The sequence below is a fragment of the Rutidosis leptorrhynchoides genome, chromosome 9 (assembly GCF_046630445.1).
Source record: "Rutidosis leptorrhynchoides isolate AG116_Rl617_1_P2 chromosome 9, CSIRO_AGI_Rlap_v1, whole genome shotgun sequence".
Lineage (NCBI taxonomy): Eukaryota > Viridiplantae > Streptophyta > Magnoliopsida > Asterales > Asteraceae > Rutidosis > Rutidosis leptorrhynchoides.
The window spans coordinates 51,162,530-51,186,041 of NC_092341.1; the positions used below are offsets into that span (position 1 = coordinate 51,162,530).

The 23,512-nt window shown below is 35.3% G+C and overlaps 2 protein-coding genes and 1 pseudogene across 2 annotated transcripts; 1 reads left to right on the plus strand and 2 right to left on the minus strand.

Moving 5' to 3' along the window:
• Positions 1 to 12,440: 12,440 nt before the first annotated feature.
• LOC139867674 (succinate dehydrogenase subunit 7B, mitochondrial-like) lies at positions 12,441 to 17,720 on the minus strand. The gene is made up of 4 exons (XM_071856038.1): positions 17,661 to 17,720; positions 17,455 to 17,523; positions 13,258 to 13,360; positions 12,441 to 12,800 (listed from the first exon to the last, which is right to left on the minus strand). Exons 1-4 carry the CDS (start codon positions 17,718 to 17,720, stop codon positions 12,730 to 12,732), a joined length of 303 nt encoding a protein of 100 aa, XP_071712139.1. The 3' UTR covers positions 12,441 to 12,729.
• Positions 17,721 to 18,533: 813 nt separating this feature from the next.
• On the plus strand, positions 18,534 to 20,038 carry LOC139866255 (uncharacterized protein At5g50100, chloroplastic-like). The gene is made up of 7 exons (XM_071854439.1): positions 18,534 to 18,780; positions 18,859 to 18,966; positions 19,074 to 19,130; positions 19,250 to 19,315; positions 19,426 to 19,486; positions 19,567 to 19,610; positions 19,706 to 20,038. The coding sequence occupies exons 1-7, from the start codon at positions 18,538 to 18,540 to the stop codon at positions 19,742 to 19,744; spliced, it is 618 nt and encodes a 205-aa protein (XP_071710540.1). The 5' UTR covers positions 18,534 to 18,537; the 3' UTR covers positions 19,745 to 20,038.
• LOC139866254 (calmodulin-binding protein 60 A-like) lies at positions 19,986 to 23,217 on the minus strand (annotated as a pseudogene).
• Positions 23,218 to 23,512: the final 295 nt, after the last annotated feature.

Genomic DNA, 23,512 nt, shown 5'->3' on the forward strand with positions numbered 1-23,512 from the left:
TCGTAAAGAAGAAGGATGGTAGTATGCCGATGTGCATCGATTATCGGGAGTTAAATAAAGTGACGATCAAGAATCGTTATCCATTACCTCGGATTGACGATTTGTTTGACCAACTCCAAGGTGCAACGTATTTCTCTAAAATCGACCTACGATCTGGCTATCACCAAATGCGGGTCCGTGAGGAAGATATCGTGAAAACGGCTTTTCGAACGCGTTATGGGCATTTTGAGTTTGTGGTAATGCCTTTTGGTCTCACGAATGCACCGGCGACATTCATGGATCTTATGAACCGAGTGTGCCAACCTATGTTGGACAAGTCGGTGATTGTGTTCATTGACGACATACTAGTCTACTCGAAAAGTATGAACGAACATGAACGTCATTTGCGCGAAGTATTGAGGACATTACGAAAGGAGAAGTTGTATGCTAAGTTCTCCAAATGTGAATTTTGGCTAAGGGAGGTTCAATTCCTTGGTCATATTGTGAACAAAGACGGTATTCAAGTAGATCCGGGGAAGATACAGTCGGTGAAGAGTTGGGAACGACCGACTACGCCTACGGAAATCCGAAGTTTTCTCGGATTGGCTGGTTATTATCGTCGGTTTATCCAAGACTTTTCTAAGATCGCTTCTTCATTGACGAAATTGACGAGGAAGAACGCGAGATTTACTTGGGAGAACGAGCAAGAAATTGCTTTTCAATTGCTAAAAGAGAAATTGTGTCAAGCTCCGGTGTTAGTGTTGCCGGAAGAAGTGGAAGACATGACGGTTTATTGTGATGCTTCGTTAAATGGGCTCGGGTGTGTTCTAATGCAAAGAGGTAAAGTCATCGCTTATGCCTCTCGACAACTAAAGGAACACGAAACGAGATATCCGACTCATGATCTTGAGTTGGCGGCGATTGTGCATGCGTTGAAAATTTGGCGCCATTACTTGTATGGTGTCAAGAGTACGATTTATTCGGATCATAAGAGTTTGAAACACCTCTTCAATCAACGAGATTTAAATTATCGCCAACGTAGGTGGATGGATGTGGTGAAAGATTATGATTGTGAAATACTTTATCATCCGGGCAAGGCGAATGTGGTCACGGATGCGTTAAGTCGAAAGAGTCATCACCCGGTGTTACGATTAGGGTTGTTACGTATGATTATTACTAACGATTTTCTTGAAAAACTTGGTGTGATTCAAATAGAGGCTTACGTTCACAACAAGCATGCGGAACGAATCATGGGGCAATTGGAGTTTATTACTATGGGCTCGCATGGTTTTTTGTCTTTCCAAGGAAGAGTGTAGGTGCCTAAGATGGGTGATTATCGACAAGTGATACTTGATGAAGCACATAAGTCAAAGTATTCCATTCATCCGGGCGCGACGGAAATGTATCTAGATTTAAGAAAAGATTATTGGTGACCGGGCATGAAACGTGATGTTGCGAGGTATGTTGAACAATGCGTCACGTGTTTGCAAGTTAAGGCCGAGCACCAAAAGTCGTATGGTAAGTTACAACCGTTGGAAATCCCGAAATGGAAATGGGAGCACATTACCATGGATTTCATCACAAAGTTACCTAAAACGGCGAGAACCCAATTTGATTCGATTTGGGTTATAGTTGATCGATTGACGAAAAGTGCTTTGTTTCTTCCCATTCGAGAAGCGATATCGTCGGAGACCTTAGCTAAGTTGTTTATCAAGGAAGTCATCTCTCGACACGGAGTTCCTATATCGATTATTTCGGATCGAGATACTCGTTTTACATCTCGGTTTTGGGAAAAGTTTCATGAAGATATGGGTACACAATTGAAATTGAGCACGACGTATCATCCTCAAACGGACGGTCAAACCGAACGTACGAATCAAACTTTGGAGGATATGTTACGGGCGTGTATTATTGATTTTGGTGGTAGTTGGGACGAGCACTTACCTTTGGTGGAATTCTCGTACAATAATAGTTATCATACTAGTATCGGGATGCCACCTTACGAGATGCTTTATGGGCGGAGGTGCCGAACTCCGATTTGTTGGGGTGAAATTGGTCAAAGAGAGATCGGGAGTACTGATTTGGTATTGGAGACGAATAACAAGATTGATATTATTCGGGATCATTTCAAAAAGGCTCAAGATAGACAAAAGTCGTATGCCGACAAACGTAGGCGAATGATCGAATTTCAAGAAGGTGACATGGTGATGCTTAAGGTTTCGCCATGGAAGGGTATTATTCGGTTTAGAAAACGGGAAAAGTTAGCTCCTCGGTTTATTGGGCCATTTAAGGTTTTAGCTCGTGTTGGCGAAGTCGCGTATCGTTTGGAATTACCCGAAGAGCTTGCGGGGATCCATAATACATTCCATGTTTCCCATCTCCGCAAGTGTCTTGCGGATGATTCATCTTGGATACCATTAGACGAGATTGAGCTAAACAATAAGTTAGAGTATATTGAGGAGCCGATTGCCATACTCGATGAGAAGGTCAAAAGGTTGAGACATAAAGAGGTTAGGACTTTTAAAGTCCAATGGCGTCGTAGTAAAGGTTCTGAGTTTACTTGGGAGCCCGAAGAGTTCGTGTTGGTTTATCTTCCTTCTTGTCATGCGGCTTGGATCGCGAGGACGCGCTCCGATTCAAGTGGGGGAGAGTTGTAAGTCCCGTTTATTTGTTGTGTACTTAAGAGTACTTAAGATACTTGAAGTGGGGTTTGGTTGTACATCTTAAAAAGGGGAAAGAATCTGATCTAGGGGAGTGGCGCGCCGCGCAGGTCTTTGGCGCGCCGCGCCATTGGTCTGTGACAGATTCCTTTTCTTTTTAATTAGATATTTTGAGGGCAATTTGGTAAATTCACTAAAGGGCCGACTTTAAGGCCCTAGATTCAGTTTGGTGAGCCTCATAACACCATTTTCACCTACTTCACCTCTTCCAAATTAATTTAGTGAGAGAAAGGGTTTTCTAGAGTGAGAGAACTCAAATCAAGGAAGAAGAAGCCGATTTCGGGTCTAAGTGCAAGCATTAAAGTTGTTCAACTATCCTCTAGCTACGTTTTGATCATAGTGGTATGCTCTAATCTTGATTTCCTAATTTAATTTTGGGAAAGGGTTAGTGTTAGGGTTAATGGTGAACTTAAAACCCACTTTGTTGGTAAATTGGGTGTTTTGGGTGAATTTGGGTCATGTAGACCCAAAGATGACCAACTAGGGTTTTCAAAGTATTAAAGTATGTTTATGAGCTTAAATTGGTTAGTTAATTTACTAGCACACTTATATAAATGTAAATGGGTGTATTGACCTTTAAATGGTCAAATGGGTCATAATGGACATAAGTGGGTTAGTGTATGTGTTTTGATGCTTGGACTTTGTATTGAAAAGTGTCTTAGGACCTAACTTGGCTAACGATTAGGGTTTAGGGGATGTTAAACCAAATATTAGGGTTAAGTGTGCAAATGGGTCAAAATTGCACCATGGGTCGAGATAACCCTAGAATGGAGTTTTAGTGGGTTGACCAACTTGAATTTGTGATTGATATTATGTATAATGTAATAGGTACATTACATTGAAGATTTTTGAGCTTGATTATCTTTCACAAGAGATTTTGAGGTGAGTGGAGTAATTATACGTATATGTATATGACGTGTTTATTTGTGGGTGTTATGGTATGAACCATCGAGCCGGTAGTGCCATAACATGTGTGTGAATAGATGTGAACCACGAGCCAGTAGCATCGAGTGTGAACCACGAGCCGGTAGCACTATAAAAATAGATGTGAACCACGAGCCGGTAGCATCGAGTGTGAACGACGAGCCAGTAGCACTATAAAAATAGATGTGAACCACGAGTCGGTAGCATCGAGTGTGAACCACGAGCCGGTAGCACTATAAAAATAGATGTGAACCACGAGCCGGTAGCATCGAGTGTGAACCACGAGCCAGTAGCACTATAAAATAGTATGACTCAATTGCGTATGGTGTGAACCACGAGCCGGTAGCACCATAGCATTTATGGTTAACCATATTGAGATTGTCGACTATTTAGCATATTGTTTATATATATATATATATATATATATATATATATATATATATATATATATATATATATATATACACACACACACACACACATTGTGTTGAGTATATGCTAATGCGGTTTTGTGTTAATTTACAAATTGATAAGTGTTTTGGGTACGATGTCATGCTAATTGAGTTACAAGTTCGTATGAGGTATTTGGTGAATGTGATTGAAAAGAGATGACTTATATATATGTATGTGTAATTATTGCATTCACTAAGCTTTGCTTACCCTCTCGTTGTTTACCCTTTTATAGGTTCGGTTGTAGACAAGGGTAAGGGCATCATCTTGGATTAAAGATCCCGTCGTTGTTAGAGAACGCTTTTGGGATATTAGCTTTTGGAGTTTGACCGAGACTTGGGTAGTTTAATCCCAAACACCATGCTCGTAGTGTAGTTTGGTACTTAAACTTTTTGATGGTCGAAACTCATATTTAGTATTAAACTCGTAAAATGGCCGATGTGGGCCCCGCTTTGTAAAACTTATTTTATGGTTGAGTAGTGTTAGTTTTACATATTTGAATATGTTGTTAAAAGCGTTTTGTCTAATTATGTCGGAAAGTGGCCGATCTTTTTCGCGTTTCATGACTTTTTGGACAGACCAGTTTGGCGCGCCGCGCGGCCATATGGCGCGCCGCGCCATGTTCTGTTCCAGCAAAAAAAAATTATTTTGATATTTACACGCGGGTTGTTCGTGGTTTGGTTTGGGTTGTTACAGATCCTTTAAATCGGAAATCCAAACCTTTCCGCCTAGAGTTTCGTAGAAACCATTCGTCAAGAAAGTTCGAAGATCTATACATCTCTAATACATATCCCAAAATGTTTTTATGTGTTATAATATAAGTAGTAGGTTATAAGTGTTAGTAATAGTAATAGTGTATACATGTTAATTAATAGTATAAGTAGTATTAGGGTTTCATTAATTAGGGTTAGTCAATTAAAGTAGTATTTTAATGATTAGGGTTTAGGGTTTTGAGGATCTAAATAATATGAATGTTAAGATCATGCACGAATATGATTATGAATATAAATATGAATTGAAAGAAAGATTTAAAAGTTTTAAGATTTTGGATCATACCTTGTTAATGATGATGAAGATTAACAAGAAACAAGAAGAAAACTTGGTGATGAAGATCAAATAACCCAAATAATGAAGAACACGCTTGAAAATCTTGATGAACACGAAGAACAAGCTTGAAGATCTGAATACCACAAGAGAGGGAGAGGGAGAGATTGTTTTTGAGAGAGGATTTTGGTGTGATTTGTGAATGAGAAACTAGGAGTCTAGGGGTGTTTATATAGTGCAAGTATTAGAGTGTTAGTCAACATAAGGATGTTCTAATTAATGATTTTATTTTATTTTATAATTTTTAGTCAACAATAGGTGGTACTAGTTTATATATATATATATATATATATATATATATATATATATATATATATATATATATATATTATTTTATTTTTTTAGTCAACATAAGGATGTAATTGTTTAAGATTCTTTAGTATCATTATTATTATTATTATTATTATTATTATTATTATTATTATTATTATTATTATTATTATTATTATTATTATTATTATTTTTACATTTACTACATGATAAGTATTATTTTCTTTTTACTAATTCATGACTTGTATATATTTTTTTTATTTAGTTCCTAATTATTTTATTATTTATATAAATGTCACTTTTTATTTATTACTTATAGGTTATTAGTTATAATATTACATAAATGCATAAATTTTAATTAGCAGTGAGTGTCGACTAACAGTTTATTATTTTCATCTTTTATTAACTTGTCAATTATTGCACAAAGTTAATTAATATGTTTTATAACTCTTAACACTTAACAATTGTTGATTAAAGTTTAAGCATTAAGTTTTAATTATATTGTTTGGGCATTTAATATTGGAAAAATATAGAATGGAAAAATGAGGGTTGTTATAGTTATCATCATGATCATAATCATGATCATAATCCTAACTTCGCCATTATCATTATTCATATATCATCATCATCATTACCTAAACTATATCAACCCGTAATCGTCATCAAAATATCATCATCATCATCCTAATTAAAGATCTAAAAACAGTTTAGACTAACCCAATTCATAGACTAGTGGCCTGCGGCCCAAATAAATCAGTCCACTGTTTACCTATAGCCCATTAACTAATTAAAAGAAATCCAAATTAAATTCTAGCCCAACATGTCAAGCCCAAGAGTCCCTTAACCAAATCCACTATTAAACTCGGTTGGTCCAGTTTGATCAAACATTTCATCTCTGACGTTCACACAAACAATTAGGCGATTCACAATTTCGTCGATTCACGATTCCACCGATTGATTTCACCGACCAATTGACTAGTATTCATCGATTCATAATTTCAAGAATTCACAATATCACCTATTGATTTGGCCGATGGAGCTCATAGTCTCACCGTCACGGTTTTACTCTTGTTGGTGACAGATCCTCGATGTGGTAGATGCTACAATAGCGCCTTCACCTGATTGATATCAACATTCATTTGCTTCGCAGGTGAGTTAGGGTTTCATGAGTTCGTTATATAATCAATTATTTAGGTTTTCAATAATTAATTGTTTCATAAATGAGATGTGATATCACTTGCAGCTAAATAGGTAATGTTTCTGTGATAATGATAATGATAGTGGACTGATGAAGTTCACAGAGAAAAATTAAGAGAGAGAGAGAGAGAGATGGTGGTGGTTTAAGGTGGTTGTAGGGTGATGATTGATGATGATTGTCGATAGTTTAGGTGATGGATTGAGGTGTTTGCAGGACTCGAATCGATAAACAGATCGACACATTTGTTGTGGGTTCACAAAGAAAAATAGGAGACGGAGAGGAGAGAGTGATGTGGTGGTTGTCTTTGATGAGGTAAAGAAACAGAAATATGAAATAGTTAAAAGGGTGTTCAAAGATGTTGGTTTCTCAATGGTTTGGGACAGAAAAATAGGAGACAAGACAGTAGCAGGTGGGTTCTTGGTCTGTCTGAATAGTTTCAAAACATCAATAGAAGTTGCCTAATGGTTGCAGCCTATAACTATTGTAGTTGAAGAGAAGAAGCAGCAACTGTAGCTGGTTGTTTCAGATATATGTGAGTGATGGTTGAATGAAGTGTTCTCTGGTTATTTAAGATGGTGTAGAGACTGCAAGTAGTAGAGCTTAATTGAAACAGATTCATAGCAGAGATGGTTCGGTTTTTGTTTTGTTAATAGTTGTCGGGTTACAATACAGGTGATGGTGGTAGTAAGGTTTCAAGTGGTAATGAGGGTGCAAAGATGGTGATTATTATTATCAAGTTTTATATCTATATGTATGAGTATATGCATATACATATAGTATAGAGAGATTAGATAAATGAAAGAAACAAAAGAATAGTAATAAGATTAGATAGTGATTAGAACAGAAAGGAATCGAGAATTGGTTTCTAGTGATAATTAGGTTGACATGAGTGGAAGGAATAGCAGATAAAGGGAAAAAAATTAAATCTTGATATTGATATCTAACTGATTTTGTTTATATGTGTCAAGATTTCAACCTGGTTATCAATCATTTGGACATAATTTGAAGTAGGAAAGTGACTGTAAACAAATTCGTACCTTTAATTGCTTTATAAATTTATTATTCTAATATCATTATAATTATATATTATATATTAATAGTAATAATAATTATTATTATTATAATAATAATAATAATAATAATAATAATAATAATAATAATAATAATAATAATAATAATAATAATAATAATATTTAAATATACCCTATATCACATGTTGAATAACATGAAAGTGAAATGAAACAGACTCAATCAGTGAGCAAACTTTAATATCTACCGACACTTTAGCACGGACTGGGTTTCGTATCCTGTTGATAATCAGTGGCGAATAAAAGTCTTCGAGAAAATCTCATATTTGTAAATTAACTATATTTATTTATTTTGGTCATTATGGTATAAAATTCGATCCTTAACTATTTAAAATTATTAAACAAAAATTAACTCATTGTCCACGCCCGATCCTTAGTAAAATATAAAGGGTGTTAAAATTTTAATAATTATTTCCTAAATATATTTCTAATAAGCCTATAATTTATATCACTCATTTTTGGATCACCGTTTATTTTTAAAATCATATAAGTTTGAATTTAACTTACTTAATATCAATCGAATGACAATTGAGTGTTACTGTCGTTTACTAAATAGATTCGAAATCACAAAATATAATTTAATATACTTTATTTATATAGATGTGTTTTAAATAATAATTATCATAATATCATATTTTTATTTTATTTTACATAATTAATTTTAATAACAACAACATATAATATTTCAAAATATTTTCAATTATATATATATATATATATATATATATATATATACACACACACACACACACACATATCTAGTTACAATTAATTGTTCATGAATCCTCGGAAATGGTCAAAGTCAAATGAATGTACGAAAATAGTTCAAAAATTTTGAGACGCAACATAACGGACTTTACTTATCATATCAGAATTATGAAATCGTATCGTGAGTTTGGTTCAAAACTAGTCGAAATTTTCCGGGTCGTCACATTTTTTTTGTCAACTTTGACTATAAATATTTTTATTTGTATTATATAATATTTGATGAAAATTATATGAATGAAAACACATTTAAAACTCAATCATTCATATAATTTTCATAAAATATTATATAAATACAAATTATAATATTTACAATCAAAGTTGATAAAGAAAGACTTTGAAAGTCAATACTAACACTTATAGTGATACGGGGGATTACTACTTATGTTCATTTGGTAACTTTCATTTCTCTAGCTTATTTAATCATTATCATTATCATTATATTATCATTGTCATTACATTATTTAAGAGATAATTTTGAAGGAAAAAAAAAGTAATATAATAATTAAAATGGTGTTTATTGGAGTAGTAAGCGCATGAGTATGAGTATGGTGGGTTCAAAAGAATATTTGATGATGAGTCCGAGACAATAATCCTCACTCCAACGTTGTAATCAATAATATTCTTCGTTCAACTCTTAATCATTCATGCCCCACAAATATCATCCTTTTTTTGGCAATTCTAGATTTTAATGTATTTTATAATAATAAAATGCATAAATAAGTTATCTTACAAAATCCTTCCATTTGAACTCTAATCTTAATATTATCAATATAATCTTTTTTCTTTAATGCATAAGACAAATAATATGAGCTAAAATAAATCACCTGCAACTTTATCATCTCTTATGATCTACTTTTATTTGATTTATCTATCCAATTTAGCAACAACAACAAAAAAAAAAAAAAAAAAAAAAATATTGAGCTAAATAATATATATATCGAATGTCAACTAGTTCAAGAATTCAAATTACATCCTCAAAAATCTAAATAGTGGAGTAATTATTTTGCTTTGGGGAAGAAACTAATCAAGTGTTGTCGTTATAGATGAGGCTAATTATGAACATTGAGACACACACATACCATGCTTGTAGGCATGCTGTTATAAAAAACTATCAAAAATGTTTAGAGACCAACAAATAAAGAGTTTTATATTTTTGACAAACTCAAGCGTTTCAAAATTTTATTTCGCAAAAGATTGTGTTAATAAATCTCTCTTTTTTCGCGCTTGAGGACTTGATTACCCGATATTTTACCTTCTATGAGGAGCCAATGTGCTCGTCATAGGAGGGTTTTCTCGTTTACCTAAATAATTTTTTATCTTTTTTTAGTAGCTTGCATGATTAAGGAATCCCACAAAAGCAAAATGGATTCTTTTTAAAACACTAGTCCTTGAAATAGTCTGTTTCAAACATTTTTCAAACACTTTGAACGCACAATTTAGTTTAGAAAATATAGTGTTCAAGAGTATTTATTCCATTATTCTTTTTTCTTTCTTTTTGGACAGCAGTTTCGCACTAATCTTATACAGGGCATGGACCGTAAAACCCCCTCTCCTTTACCCCAACGCGACGTGCGAAGATGTCATGGGTGGTATTTCATGACAATGATAAAATTGTAGGTTAATACGTAGCCAACGAGAATCGAACTCTTGATTTCCCCTAAACGAAGCAGGTCACCAATCGTACCACATCACAACTTCTATTTATTCAATTATTCTTGAATGCTAAAAAGAGAGTTTATGGTGGATTAACTGTTAACTCTCACATACATGTAGTAACTTGACTAAGAATTAGGCTCAATTGAAGGTGTTAAGATCGGCCGCTTTTTTTCTTTTTTTGAAAAGCAAGGTAAATTTATATAAATATCAAAAAGTTACAATCAAAATGCTACGACCGTACAAGGAGTAGTGGAGCCAAAATGTTCACGAATTACAACTTAGGGTGCAAAGGTTGCATCCCACACGAAATTACATATCTAAATACAACGATAAATTAGAGAGCCAATTAATCCAATCGATACTTTTTCCCTTGAGCCTACCCGAGATCCATTCCTACGACTTCACTTGTATTTCGTTTATTAACACCGGAGCACTCAAAGATTTATTTTGAAAAACCATCATATTTCGATTCTTCCATGAATAATATGCACAAACTTACTCGACGGCTTGCCAAATTTCTAAGCCAAGAAAGGACATGACATGAGGAGACTTTCCATGTTGAGTGGATATTAAAAAGTTGTACGATGTGCTAGTAAGATTTGAGAGATTGTGAACCTTTTTAACGTTAACATTGGGATTATATTTATACTAAAATCCTAACTTCTAGAATGTTCTAGAGGCACAGTTAATGATGTAGACAAACAAAATATTACCGTTTAGACATGTCGAGAGCATGACCTTCATATGGAATTTTACCGGTTCTACTATATTACCCAATCGATATTCAATTGTACTTGCAACATCACGCTAAGAATGATAAGTTTTGAGTACATCTTATCCAACTCACTCATGACGCCAAAGTTGTTACCAAGATACGTTATGAACTCGAAGTGGTGAGACGAAAGTGTTGTCTCACTAGGCAGAAGTGGGATCCAAGCTCGTAAATGTGTCGGGACAGCAATCAAGATGAGTTAATAGCTCAGAATGCCGAGACAAATATGTCATCTCATAATAACCTCCCAATGATCGAAGCTATCACTTAGCAAAAGTGGGATCCGAGCTCGTCATGGTGCTAAGACAGCAATCAAGATGGGTTACGAGCTAAGAATGACGAGACGGATATGTCATCTCGGAATACTTATGTACTCATTTTATGATTACTCCATGTATAGTCATGCTATGTAACTCTAAGGTTTGGTGTGTGCAAGATGTGATCAAGAAAGTGAATGTGAACTTGTGTGGATCGACAACCAGGGGCCATATGCAATTGTCGACAAATAGTGACCGGTTGAGGAGAATTTTGGAGTTTCGGAATAAGTTCTAATCAGTAGATTCGTAGCAAAATATGTGGATGATAATTCGGATGTAGATCAACTAGTGTTGTTGCAAAGTTAAGACTATCAGCTGAAAATTAGCAATGGATTAAAGAGTACATAAAAATGGAGTATGATGGTAGTGATCAAGTGATGATTTGTACTTGCTTGACTTGCAACAACGGTGGTCACTGATTTTAAAGATGCTTAAGTTTTTTGGAGTTGGGTTTGATTCTCGATTAACAAATGGTATGGTAGGATGAAACTTGTAAGCCTGAAAATTGCTCAAATATTTGAACTTTGAAGTTTGAAGATGCATACATTTCTATCGCAAATTATAGCTCTTTAAGGGTGAATAGCGTTGGTTTGTAGTAACTAGTTGCCATTAACCAAACTAGTCTAGGTGATATTGTCTCTTGAGACATTTCATCAAACACCTTACGAGCACAAACTATTTATCTGACGGGGCAGAAAGGATCTTATATTGTAAAGGACAAACATACATCTAAAGTTAACCCATTAATCTTTGCTGGACTTAACGAGTGACAACGATGATTCTAAGGGATACTTGTATCGAGTATCGAACCCATACAAATTAGGGTGGTAAAGATGGAAACTTGTTGCTTAGCATGTTTCTTGCATTTAAAACTAAGACATACTTGCATCTACTAAGGTATTTATAGATGATCTAGCACTTGACATTCTTAATTCGACTCGGATACATATACGTGAGTTTTGAGCAGAGGCAGAAAAACCATAATTAGCAGGATCGTGGTTTGGTTAAGTACGTGTTCTCGAATGCGTAGGGCAGGTGCAATCAACTTCTCATTCAGAAAGTACAAAACAATGGATGAAATGAACATAAAATGTGTACTGCAGGTGCAACCACACATTGTTTCATTATAACTGTATTTGCTTTCTTTCTTAGGGTGACATTTATTACTTAGCTAATATCAACATTTTCATGAAATCAACATTTGCAAACTAATAATGTTATTTTACATAGATATGATGTTATCTGTTTATTACTGCAAAATAGCCCACTGAAAATAAGAAGGAAAAAGCCAACAAGCACAAGCTTTCAGTATTCAGGCTGATGCTTGAGTTTATAAATCAATGACACCGTCTCAAACGCACTCATTTTATTTTATTATGCATATAAAAAGATAATTAATCTTCTTGACTGCTTATTCATAGATTATTGACATTCTTTTTTCAAGCATAAAGAATAATTACCATCAACGACTGCTTAAAGACAGCTAATTTGACTTGAGCGCTTTACGAGCTTCTTCTCGTGTGACGGCCCTAACATATATCTCATAGCAACATCCTGCAACCAAATAACTCCATTTTTATAGACTATATTTGGCATTATAACACATTCATTTTGCCTTATACGGTATGATGCGAAATGAGGATCTGATATGGGTCCCATCTACTATGAGAAGATGAAGATGCCATAATATATAAGAGGATAAGTAGTTAAACTAAGTCACTTACAGACCTTCACATTTCTACTTAGAAAGAGTTTCAAGCTAAGTAAATGAACGTAAAAAATAATTCATTTGCCTAAAATTAATGTCAAATACACTGCTACTCACTCAGTATACCAGATGGAATTTAGTGCTGATTGTATAGTGTATAGTGTACGAGTAAAGTTGTTAGATGGCTCACTAGCCCCAAAACTACACTTGGGTTATATTAGGTGTGTGTTGTGTGTGTAGATGTTATAGCAGCACAAGATAGAGTCTTGCATAGTAGTGAATATTATTAGATAATTGACATACCAGCTACGACAACAATAGTAAGGTAATCTCCAATTCTTCTGATGCTTGAGGCACTTTTCCTGTATGATTTGAAGCGCTCTAGTGCTGGGTCCTTAGCCAATAGCTGCAACGTAAAGATGTTTCAATAAGAACAAAATTCAGTACATAGTAGTTAATAGAAGCATATAATGGTTGATGATACACCATCCTAAATAAAGTGCATTTGACTTTTGAATGTCAAATGGGTACCTTTTCTACTTCATTAGCAAGAATGGTTACAGTTGTAACTTGTGAATTCAAAGCATGTTACCACATTAGATATACCAAGGTGTTACTACATAAAAAAAAAAACTTCAAAGCCGAAAGGACCAAAATGTCGAAGCCATCTTTGATGATGAAAAACGGAAAAAGTACAAGGTTTGATGCAAATGGAAAATGTAAGGGGCACCAAGCATGGAAGGTTTACTACATACTAATCTCCTAAAAAAACTATATTATTAAGGTGTTGTTTATTTTTCAGTCTGCAGACCTTATTATGTCTTATGTCTGTGCCTAAAGCCTTGTATGACCAAATGTGCTTTAAACTTGTCAACCGATCCATCAACTTTCATCTTTCTTTTGAAGATCCACTTGTTGCCCAAAGGTTTACAACCGGGAGGCAAATCAACTAGAACCCATGTATTATTTTCCATGATAGAGTCTATCTCGTCACGAATTGCCTCTTTCCAAAAGGCAACGTCACGAGACCTCATAGCCTCATCATATGTCCTCGGATCTTCTTCAATATTATAACAATAATGATGTTGAGATATGACACTATCTCTAGTTCCTTCAACTAAGAATAGTTGAAAATCCTCACCATATGATTTAGGAGTTCTTTTCCTACTCCCTCTTCGTGGCTCATGAGTCTCATTTGGAATTTCTTCCAATTGAGCACCTTGGGAGGTACTTGCAATAGGTGCCATATCCTTTGGTTTAGGTATTGATGAGAACCTAGATTCATCAAATATCGCATCTCTAGATTCAATCACGGTATTAACCGAAATAGCGTCATTTGGCTCAATGACAAAGAATCTATATGCCTTGGAATGCTCGACATATCCAATAAAAATGCAATCAATACCCTTTTCACCCAACGTTTTCCTTTTGGGTTCCGGAAGTCTCACGACCGCCCTACATCCCCAAACTCGCAAGTAATGCAAGTTAGGACGTTTGTTAAACCAAAGTTCTTATGGAGTTTTCTTCCCATTCTTATTGGGAACCCTATTCAAGATGTAACAAGCCGTTAACATGGCTTTCCCCCAAAATCCCTCACTCAAACCGGAATAAGACAACATGGAGTTTACCATCTCTTTAAGTGTCCTATTCTTCCTTTCGGCTATACCATTTTGTTGTGGCGTATAGGGAGCCGTGGTTTGGTGAATAACTCCTATCGATTGAAAATATTCCGGGTCATAATACTCGCCACCTCGATCGGTACGCAATGTTTTAATTGAACAATCAAGTTGCAATTCTACTTCAGTTTTATAGATTTTAAATTTGTCTAAAGCTTCATCTTTAGAATGCAAAAGATACACATAGCAATACCTAGACGAATCATCTATAAAAGTAATCATGTACTTCTTGTTACCCATTGAAGGAGTAGCATGAAGATCACATAGATCACTATGAATTAGTTCTAATAATGATGACTTCCGGTTTATTTCTCTAAAAGGTTGTCTAGTGATCTTTGTTAGCATACCAGTTTTACATTTATCTAAATGTTTATCAAAACTTGGTATTAAGTCATCCTTAGACATTTCATACATTCGTTTGTAATGTACATGACCTAAACGAGCATGCCATAAACCGAAATCACAAGTACTAGAACTGATCATGTAAGTAGAATTAATGGCCCTAGGAACATTTTTGAGATTAAGCATGAACATTCCATTGTTATAATACCCAAAACCAACAAACACACCACATTTAGACAATATATATTTATCACTTTCAAATACTTGTTTATACCCACATTTATTCAACATGGGACTAGATATAAGATTCTTACGCAAGTTGGGTACATACAATAAATTATAAAGAGTAATAGATTTTCCGGAGCTAAACTCCAATACAAGATTTCCATAACCAACAACACTAGCAATAGATTCGTTGCCCATGTGCTAAACATCCTTATCCGGTACAAAAGTTTTGAACCATTCACGATCCTTGCAAGCATGGAAAGTTGCACCCGAATCTACCCACCATCCAATTGTATCATCCTGTACATAGAATGCATCAGAAATATGTGAAACATAGTTCTTAATTGGAATAGTCACAAAGTCAGAAATTTGACCTTGATTAGGAGTAGGATCCTTTGATCCTTGGCCCGCACCCGATGTGCTTCCTCCTTCTACCATCTTGACTTTGCAATCCCGCTTATAGTGACCGGGTTTGCCACATCTCCAACAAGACTTCTTGTCCTTCTTATTGGACGCATTCTTGTTGTTTTCAGACTTTCGTTTCTTGTTGTTTGATTTCTTGTTGTATTTATTCCCATGAGATTTATCTTCAATCATGTTGATTGAAGAAGATCCCACTTCTTTACCCTTCCCCTTGCCACTATCTGGTATCCGAATTGATTCCTCAATTCTCAAGTGACTACCCAACTCATTCAAATTCATATCTTCCTTGTTGTGTTTGAGTGTGTGTTTGAAATCTTGCCATGAAGATGGCAATTTGTCAATGATGGATGAAACCGTGAAAGTTTCATCCACACTTATGTTGTGTTGGGTAAATTGCCCCAAGATCCTAAGGATCTCATGGAATTGTTCCATGATGGGCCTAGTATCAACAATCTTGTAATTGTTGAAATTGCTAACAAGAAATTTCTTGCTAGATGCATCCTCGGCCATATACTTGGCCTCCAATTTATCCCAAAGTTCCTTAGTCGATTCAACCGAATTGTAAACATCAAATAAAACATCGGACATACCATTTAGAATGTGGCCACGACACAGCAAGTCGTCATTGTCCCATTTGCTCCTTAACCGGGCATGTTCCATGGTCTCTTCATCCGATTCAGCGGGCCTTGGAGTAGACAACACATACACCAATTTCAATGAAGTCAAAAGAAAAAATTTCATCTTCTTTTGCCATCTCCTGAAATCTGCCCCTTCAAACCTTTCCAATTTTGCAAACCTTGAAGTCATTTCCTTCACCGTTTCACCGGACATGGTGATCAAATATTCGATTAGAATGTTATGAACTTGGATTGTAAGAAATCTTCGTGCCTGAAACGGAACAGACTCCGGATTGATCTTTGAATCGTGTGAACACTTTCCTAATCGAATATTTCGACCCAATTAGCCACGGGTTACACGAAGTTTCGATTGGGATAAGACAAAGACTAGATTGTTGTCTTGGCTAAAAGAAAACAATCAAAACAATTGCAGATATTTATCTTCTAATTGTTTAAGTTGAAAATGTGTGTAAAAGGTTAAAATCTGGAACCTTTTTCAAATACACAAAGGGTGTATTTATAATGGGTCAAAAAGGTTTCTTGAAAAGTCACAACCTTTGATTCATACCCATTAGTGACTTGGAAGTTTACATTCATGTATTTAGACTTGAAATGGTCTAAAAACATGAAAAAACAGAGTTAAAATGCCCTGGAACAACCCCAAAACGTTTGGGGTTCGAATGTGCCTTTTGGGTTGAAAAGGCACCTTTTCAGCGTGCCCAGTGTTAAGCCGCACCGCTGGTTAACAAAGCACAATACTTGAAAATTTCCAAAAGTCTCGACCTGAAAATTGTGCTTTAAGCCGCGCCGCGGGCTAAGCTTGTCCAGCACTTCAATTTTCGATCTCAAGGTTTTTCACACGTATGGCCTTTTCAAGTCTCGTTTCGCATTCCTTAAGTTCCAAATATCATTTCCAAGTCCAAAAGAAACCTCAAACCACCTCAAGTTTTACGAACGTGTACTCCACACTCTCTGAATTCGTGTCACGCATCAATGGTTCGAAAACACTTTCAAACATAGCAATCCAATCCGTAAAATGTATGTTGGATCAACACGAAATATCATCTACAGAATAGACATCAACGAGAATCACAATTTAAAGCTCTATTGACCCATATTTAGTTAAACAGTCCAAATATTACATATAGCATCGATTTCTTGTTAATCAACTAATAGATACAAACGGAGCACTAAAATTAAATCAGATAATTACTCACAGCTTTTTCGCGAGCACCAGGTGCTGCATGAATTTGACGTGTAGATTGCAAGGGTAAACATTTCGCAGGCTAAATAAAAATAAAAAAAATATGAACCGATTGTCAATTGAAAATTCAACCGCATCGAACAAATGATCAATTTGATATGAGAAAAAATCAATTATGAAAAAAAATTAAAATACGTAATTAGAGAAAGAGATCGAAACCTGGGAATGACGATGAGAAGGAAAGATTGAAAAGGAATTGCGTTTTAGCAAAGACGCCATTGCTGTTGCTGGTAGCTCAATTCAGGGGTTGGTAGGGAAAGTATCTGACGATGGAGTAAATCAACTTTGGGGCCTCCATTAAAATAATGGGCCAGTCTTCAGCCCAAGTACGTAAACTTATAAGCAAGTAATGGGCCTTGGCTGTTGTTTTTACAAGAAGAGTAAAAACTGTCGGTTACGTTTACGTGGGTATGATTTAAGACTAGCAAATTAGAAAAGAATCGAATGAAGGATATGACGCCACGTAGGCATGTATCGTTCAACAACCATTTTTTTAACTTTTCATATATTCGTTTAAACATTTCTTTTCCGATTGAAAATAAATAAATAAGTGTGATGTGATGGCATTAAGGGTAGTTGCAGGTTCAATAACAAAGCGCCAATTGATACCTGCTGATTTATATGTTCGTCAATTTGCTGTTTCTGCTTCAAATCATCGTTATCGGTTCATCGCTAATCCAACTACTTCTCGAACCGGTAATCAATTTCCGTTATGTTTCGTTTATATCTACCTCTTTTTATTTGTTTAGACTTATTTGCATTTATCTATTCATAAAAATAAGTATTTTGCTTATTTTTGAGGTATTATTTCTTATGAAATAGACGAACACTTTCTTTAAGCGTATTTGAATTTAGTTATATGCTGTAGAAAATGAGCAATAAACATATAAACACGTAATTAAGCAACCCTAATTGCCCTTTAAGTACATATACCTTAATAAATTACTACAATAACATAAATCAGCTTAAATACCCTTGTAATCTGTTGGACTTGTATTGTTTATGCTCGGTTTATTTATCTGGATTATTAATGTAAATGAGAGGCATTATTAATCAATCTCAGCTTTTTCAATATTTGGAGGTTTATTTGTTTATATACATTCATTATTCTACAATTGTTACTTATTTAGGATTTCAGTTTTCGGTTCGAGCTATACAAGAGGCAACAACTGACCCAATAACTCTAACGAAAGGGAGTAATGAAGGGCGATCACAATCTCCCCCTAATTGGAAGGTTAAAATGCTTTATGATGGTGATTGTCCTCTTTGCATGCACGAGGTGTGTAAAAAAACCATCATTTGTATGCTCTTGTGAAAGTTCGATAGCTATAAGCATGATTTTATTTATTTTTGTTAGGTTAACATGCTAAAGAAAAGGGATAAGAAATACAATGCAATCAACTTCGTTGATATAAGTTCGGACGATTATTCACCAGAGGAGAATCTAGGCATCGACTACAAAACTGTACATTACTAAGCGTACTTAAGTTTTTATTTATTTAATCTGTTGGTGCTTATTCTACCAGTAATACACACTTTGGATCTAACATGAACAAATTCTTACATTTTTAGGCGATGGGAAAAATTCATGCGATCACTTCTGATGGTACTATAGTCACTAATGTTGAGGTATACACTTATGAGTTGTTATCACGTCGTCTTGATTTTTTTTATTTTTTTTATTATTATTATTTTTTTTTTTTGCGAACGTATTTATGGCTAAGAAATGACTTTGAAAACTTGTGTAGGCGTTTCGTAAGTTATATGAAGCAGTTGATCTAGGATGGGTATATGCAATTACAAGATATGAGCCTGTAAGTCGTCTCACGAAATATGATTTTGTTGCTGACTCACCTTATTATTTGGTGAGATTTGATCCTTAAAGTAAACTATGGTGGGGCTAAAACTTGCTTGTTATTGATAGGTTGCAACGATAGCTGATGCTGTTTATGGTGTTTGGGCTAAATATCGACTCCAGGTTACAGGTTTGTGGATTAGGGTCGTATGTACGTTACCGGTTTTTAGTTTACGTAGTGTTGGCACTGATAAATTTAATGGTTTTCAGGTCGACCGCCTTTAGAAGAAGTTTTGGAGGCTAGAAGGAAAAAGGTCCGATTAATGCTTTATTTATTATTATTTTGTTTTTATGTATTAATGTCTAGTTATAGATTTACTGAGAGATACTGGTTTATCAAAATTGGCAGGATGAAATTTGCAATGACAGCAAAAGTTGTAAGATGTAATCCTCAGGGCTCATCATTTATGTGTCTAGTTTATGTTCAGGCGAGATCTAATTTCGATACATAAGATGTTGTACAGTAACAATTACTTGATTTACATCAAGTAAAGAGTCGTATACGAACTTGATTTAGCAAATGCAGAAAATGCATATCTGTATGGCACTTCAAAACCTTGTTTGTACATAGTAGAATATCAATAATGTCGAAACTACATACTGATACTGTGATACATGGTACATGGTAAAAAAAGAAGAAATTTATGATCTATTCTTGTAATAGTACAACGAGCAGCAACAAAAGAAATTTATAATCTGTTCTTGCTGAATATCTTTATACATGCACAACTACAATCTGGGACTTCAAACCTTGTTTACAAAAATGCAACACTAGCATTAATTTTCAAACTACATATTTACATAATGTTACATACTACATGGAAAAAAAATAAGACTTATGGTTTCTTCTTTTGATAGTACAACAAGCAGCAATAAAAGAACTAAGTAAAAAACTATGAACCCATACTATATTAAGAGCACTTCTGCCTTTTAAGTGGTTGAACCCCTTGTAGAACACTACTCCTTTCCCTAATCGAGTTCCGTTTTAGCCACTTTTAGGAATATGTACACAGTTGTCCATCTTGTTTGTGCAGTACAGACTGAAACAGTTTGAGAAGCTCCCATGATGGCATCAATATCAGAATTTGTTGGGCTACATTGCCATTCCATGTTAGGGGTTTGAGTGCTGTAATCTAAGGTTAGAAGGTGCTCTAATTCATCTGAGGTCTCCGGATAATTTTTAAACCCACTTGAATACATTAGAGGCCCAGCAGTTTCAGAGGACGTACCCGGATCGGTAGCAGTCCCGAAATTAAGCACATTTGTATTGTCTATATTGTGCTGATGAAATGAAATATGTTCCTGATAGTAAGTTGTCGTATAAATCATTTCATTATCGAAAGAGACCGCCTCTTTTCCCCGTTCAGATTGAGAGGTTACTGTTGGTAAGGGGTTCGAGTTATGTAAATCGTTTAGAGATTCAGCGAGACCAGATAATGAATGAGTAACCTGTGAAGATGGTATTGAATTATTCAATTCTTTTAGAGATTCGAGCAGATGTTCTTTAACCAAAGCGTCGTTTTTAAACGCTTCAAGCATTTCTACATGATCACATGCAACCTTCACCAAATTTTGAATGTCAACCTGTAAAACAGAATTAATTAGATTAATGGGAAGGAAGTGTATGTCAAGATAGCCCAATGGTTGGGGCACTGATATCTTTGCAAGAGGTTTCATGTTCGAATCTTGTGGTGGCGAGGTAAGGGTTGGAAACAGTCAAGAAGTAATCCGAAAACGGCAAACCTTATTAAAAATATGTGTGTGCATGTGCGTGTGTGTGTGTGTGTGGGGGGGGGGGGGGGGGGGGGGGGGGGGTAATGGGGTGTTATAGCAAGGTTGCAGAACTTATAATTACTCGCCGAATACCCTGTGAATACTCGGATTTTGGTGAGCTCTGAGTAATCAAACTTTATCAAACATGGTCAAAATGGATCAAAACTCGGGATTAGATCCTAAAATAGATCAAAACTCGGGATTACTCAAAAAATAGGTCAAAAATTAATCAAAGTCAACATCTGAGTACTCCCGAGTTGCCGATTACTCCCTAAAAAGTCCCGATCGAGTACTCTTCGAGTAGCGAGATTTGCAACCTTGTGTTACAGAGACAGGGAGTTTCTTGCCTTTTGTTTTTCAGATAGGTGGTTAACCGGTACGTATTGTTGAGGTTCTACTATTACTGCTTTCAGTTGTAGTTTGACATCAAGAACCACGCCGGTTTTCAGTCCGTTACTTGGATCGAGGTACAAAAACACACCATTGGACGCCTGAGCATTCTTTATGATGCTTTTCCACACACTAGAGGTAGGTTTTAGATTAAGAATCTGCAATTGTTACAAGAAAAAGGATTCTACTAGCTTAGACCCAGTAGCAAGAAGATCAAATAAATAGATAAAAAGCTGTTAGAAACTACTTTTTCGAGCCGTTTCTGGTCTGTGTATAGGAGTATCAGAAAATCCTTCACAGTGATCACTCCTGCATCTTCCAAGCTTTTACAGCGGTTACTGCCGATATGTTCTAGATGACGCACTTTATCCAATATAGATGGCTGGGAGTGTTTTTCAGAATCTGCAGAGTGAAAAAATATATCAAATGGCCATACATGTAAGCAAATTACCAAAGGGCTTTCTGGCCTAGCGGTATCAAGGAAACTCATCAACTTTGAGAGTTGAGTTTGAGTCCCGTTGTGGACATCCCTAATTTATTGTTCACCATTCATTTTTGGGATGTTTCAAATTAATTTTCCACTTCCATAAATAAATAAAAATAATGAGGAAAGTTATTTTATACCCGTAAGACAAAAACAATGTTGGATATATCACTATTATGTATATGTATGCATGTAAGACAAAATGATATGTAAAATGTAACACGTAAATCTGTAAAGCTGACAAAAATTACAATGTAATAATGATGTTCTTAAAATCCGTGTTTTATGTCTGGAGACAATAAATTTGAGACGGAAGGAATATTATTTTCATACCTAATATGCAATGTATGTAAAAGACTGCAACTACAACATAAAAACTTGCTAATATAAAAAAAAAAACTTACATAGTGCGCGCCTATCCTTCATAAGAAAGGCTTCTGTTGTAGCTACATCCACTTGATTCGTTAGATCAGCATCCACAACCCCCGCCCCCAGTTTATACCAACCGTTCCTGATGTTTTCTGAATTATGAGTAAAAGAAATCGTATCGACAAAACAACAGACACCGTCTTTTAGCTGCAAGCACGTTTTTCCTTGGAGGGTACGTTTCCCTTTCTTTTCACTCAGAATCCTTTTATGAAAGTTTTCAAATGTCCAACTATCATCATCGCTTTCATTTTCAGTATCACCAACTCGAAAACCAACTATTTCAACTTTTGCCACAGATTCTGGCCCTGTTTTCACTATTTCCCCAGTGATAGCATCAACCAAAGCTATTTCAATGTTTGTTCCGTTCTCTCCTAAAAGAGGTTTTCCAGTGTAAACTGGCAGGGAAACCTTGTTTCTGAACTGTAGCTTCAACTTTTTTGGAACAACTGAAGTGATTTCCCTGTTTTTTGGGATCCTGATTTAGTAAAAACAAGGTGTATGAGCTACACGTTCATCATTTATTAGAGATGCCACTTCATTTGGATTATAATTATAAAATTTATAATACTCCAGTTATTTTATTAGGATTATAATAAGTAGTAATCTATAAGGATTACATGTATTCTTTCAAAGTAGCCAAAATTTCCTGCTTTACTGATTCAAGCTGTTCCTTCACCTGAAATTTTGTCAACCACCACAACTGTTATACGTAGAACTTTAAAGCACGAAACTGGACAGTACTGGTTAGTGCAGCAGGTTCACAGTTTGGTTCAGTCCTGTCCAAAATTGCGTTAGGTTTGTTACTCTAAAATTGCAACTAAAGCCTAATATGCTCACTTTAGGGTCCACGTTTGGATCGAAGAGGTTCTAAAATAGTAGTAACATGTGTGTAAATATATATAGATGAAAACGACTCATTATAAATTATACCAATTTATGAGATAACCGAGTGTGATATCAACAACATCGAGACTCGAAAGAATTAAAGAACAGTTTAGTAGTAATAAAGAACAGAGTTAACTCACAGCTTGACCAACCAATGGCGCAATAATCAGCCCAACGTAACGCTGTAACGTTTGT

Coding starts and splice junctions, on each gene's coding strand:
- LOC139866255 (XM_071854439.1), top strand. CDS start 18,538: ATGAGAGGCATTATTAATCAATCTCAGCTTTTTCAATATTTGGAGGTT. Junction 18,781..18,858: donor GTCCTCTTTGCATGCACGAG/GTGTGTAAAAAA, acceptor TATTTTTGTTAG/GTTAACATGCTAAAGAAAAG. Junction 19,487..19,566: donor ATATCGACTCCAGGTTACAG/GTTTGTGGATTA, acceptor AATGGTTTTCAG/GTCGACCGCCTTTAGAAGAA.
- LOC139867674 (XM_071856038.1), bottom strand. CDS start 17,720: ATGGCGTCTTTGCTAAAACGCAATTCCTTTTCAATCTTTCCTTCTCAT. Junction 17,524..17,660: donor CTTCTCATCGTCATTCCCAG/GTTTCGATCTCT, acceptor ATTTTTATTTAG/CCTGCGAAATGTTTACCCTT. Junction 13,361..17,454: donor CTGGTGCTCGCGAAAAAGCT/GTGAGTAATTAT, acceptor TTTACGTTGCAG/CTATTGGCTAAGGACCCAGC.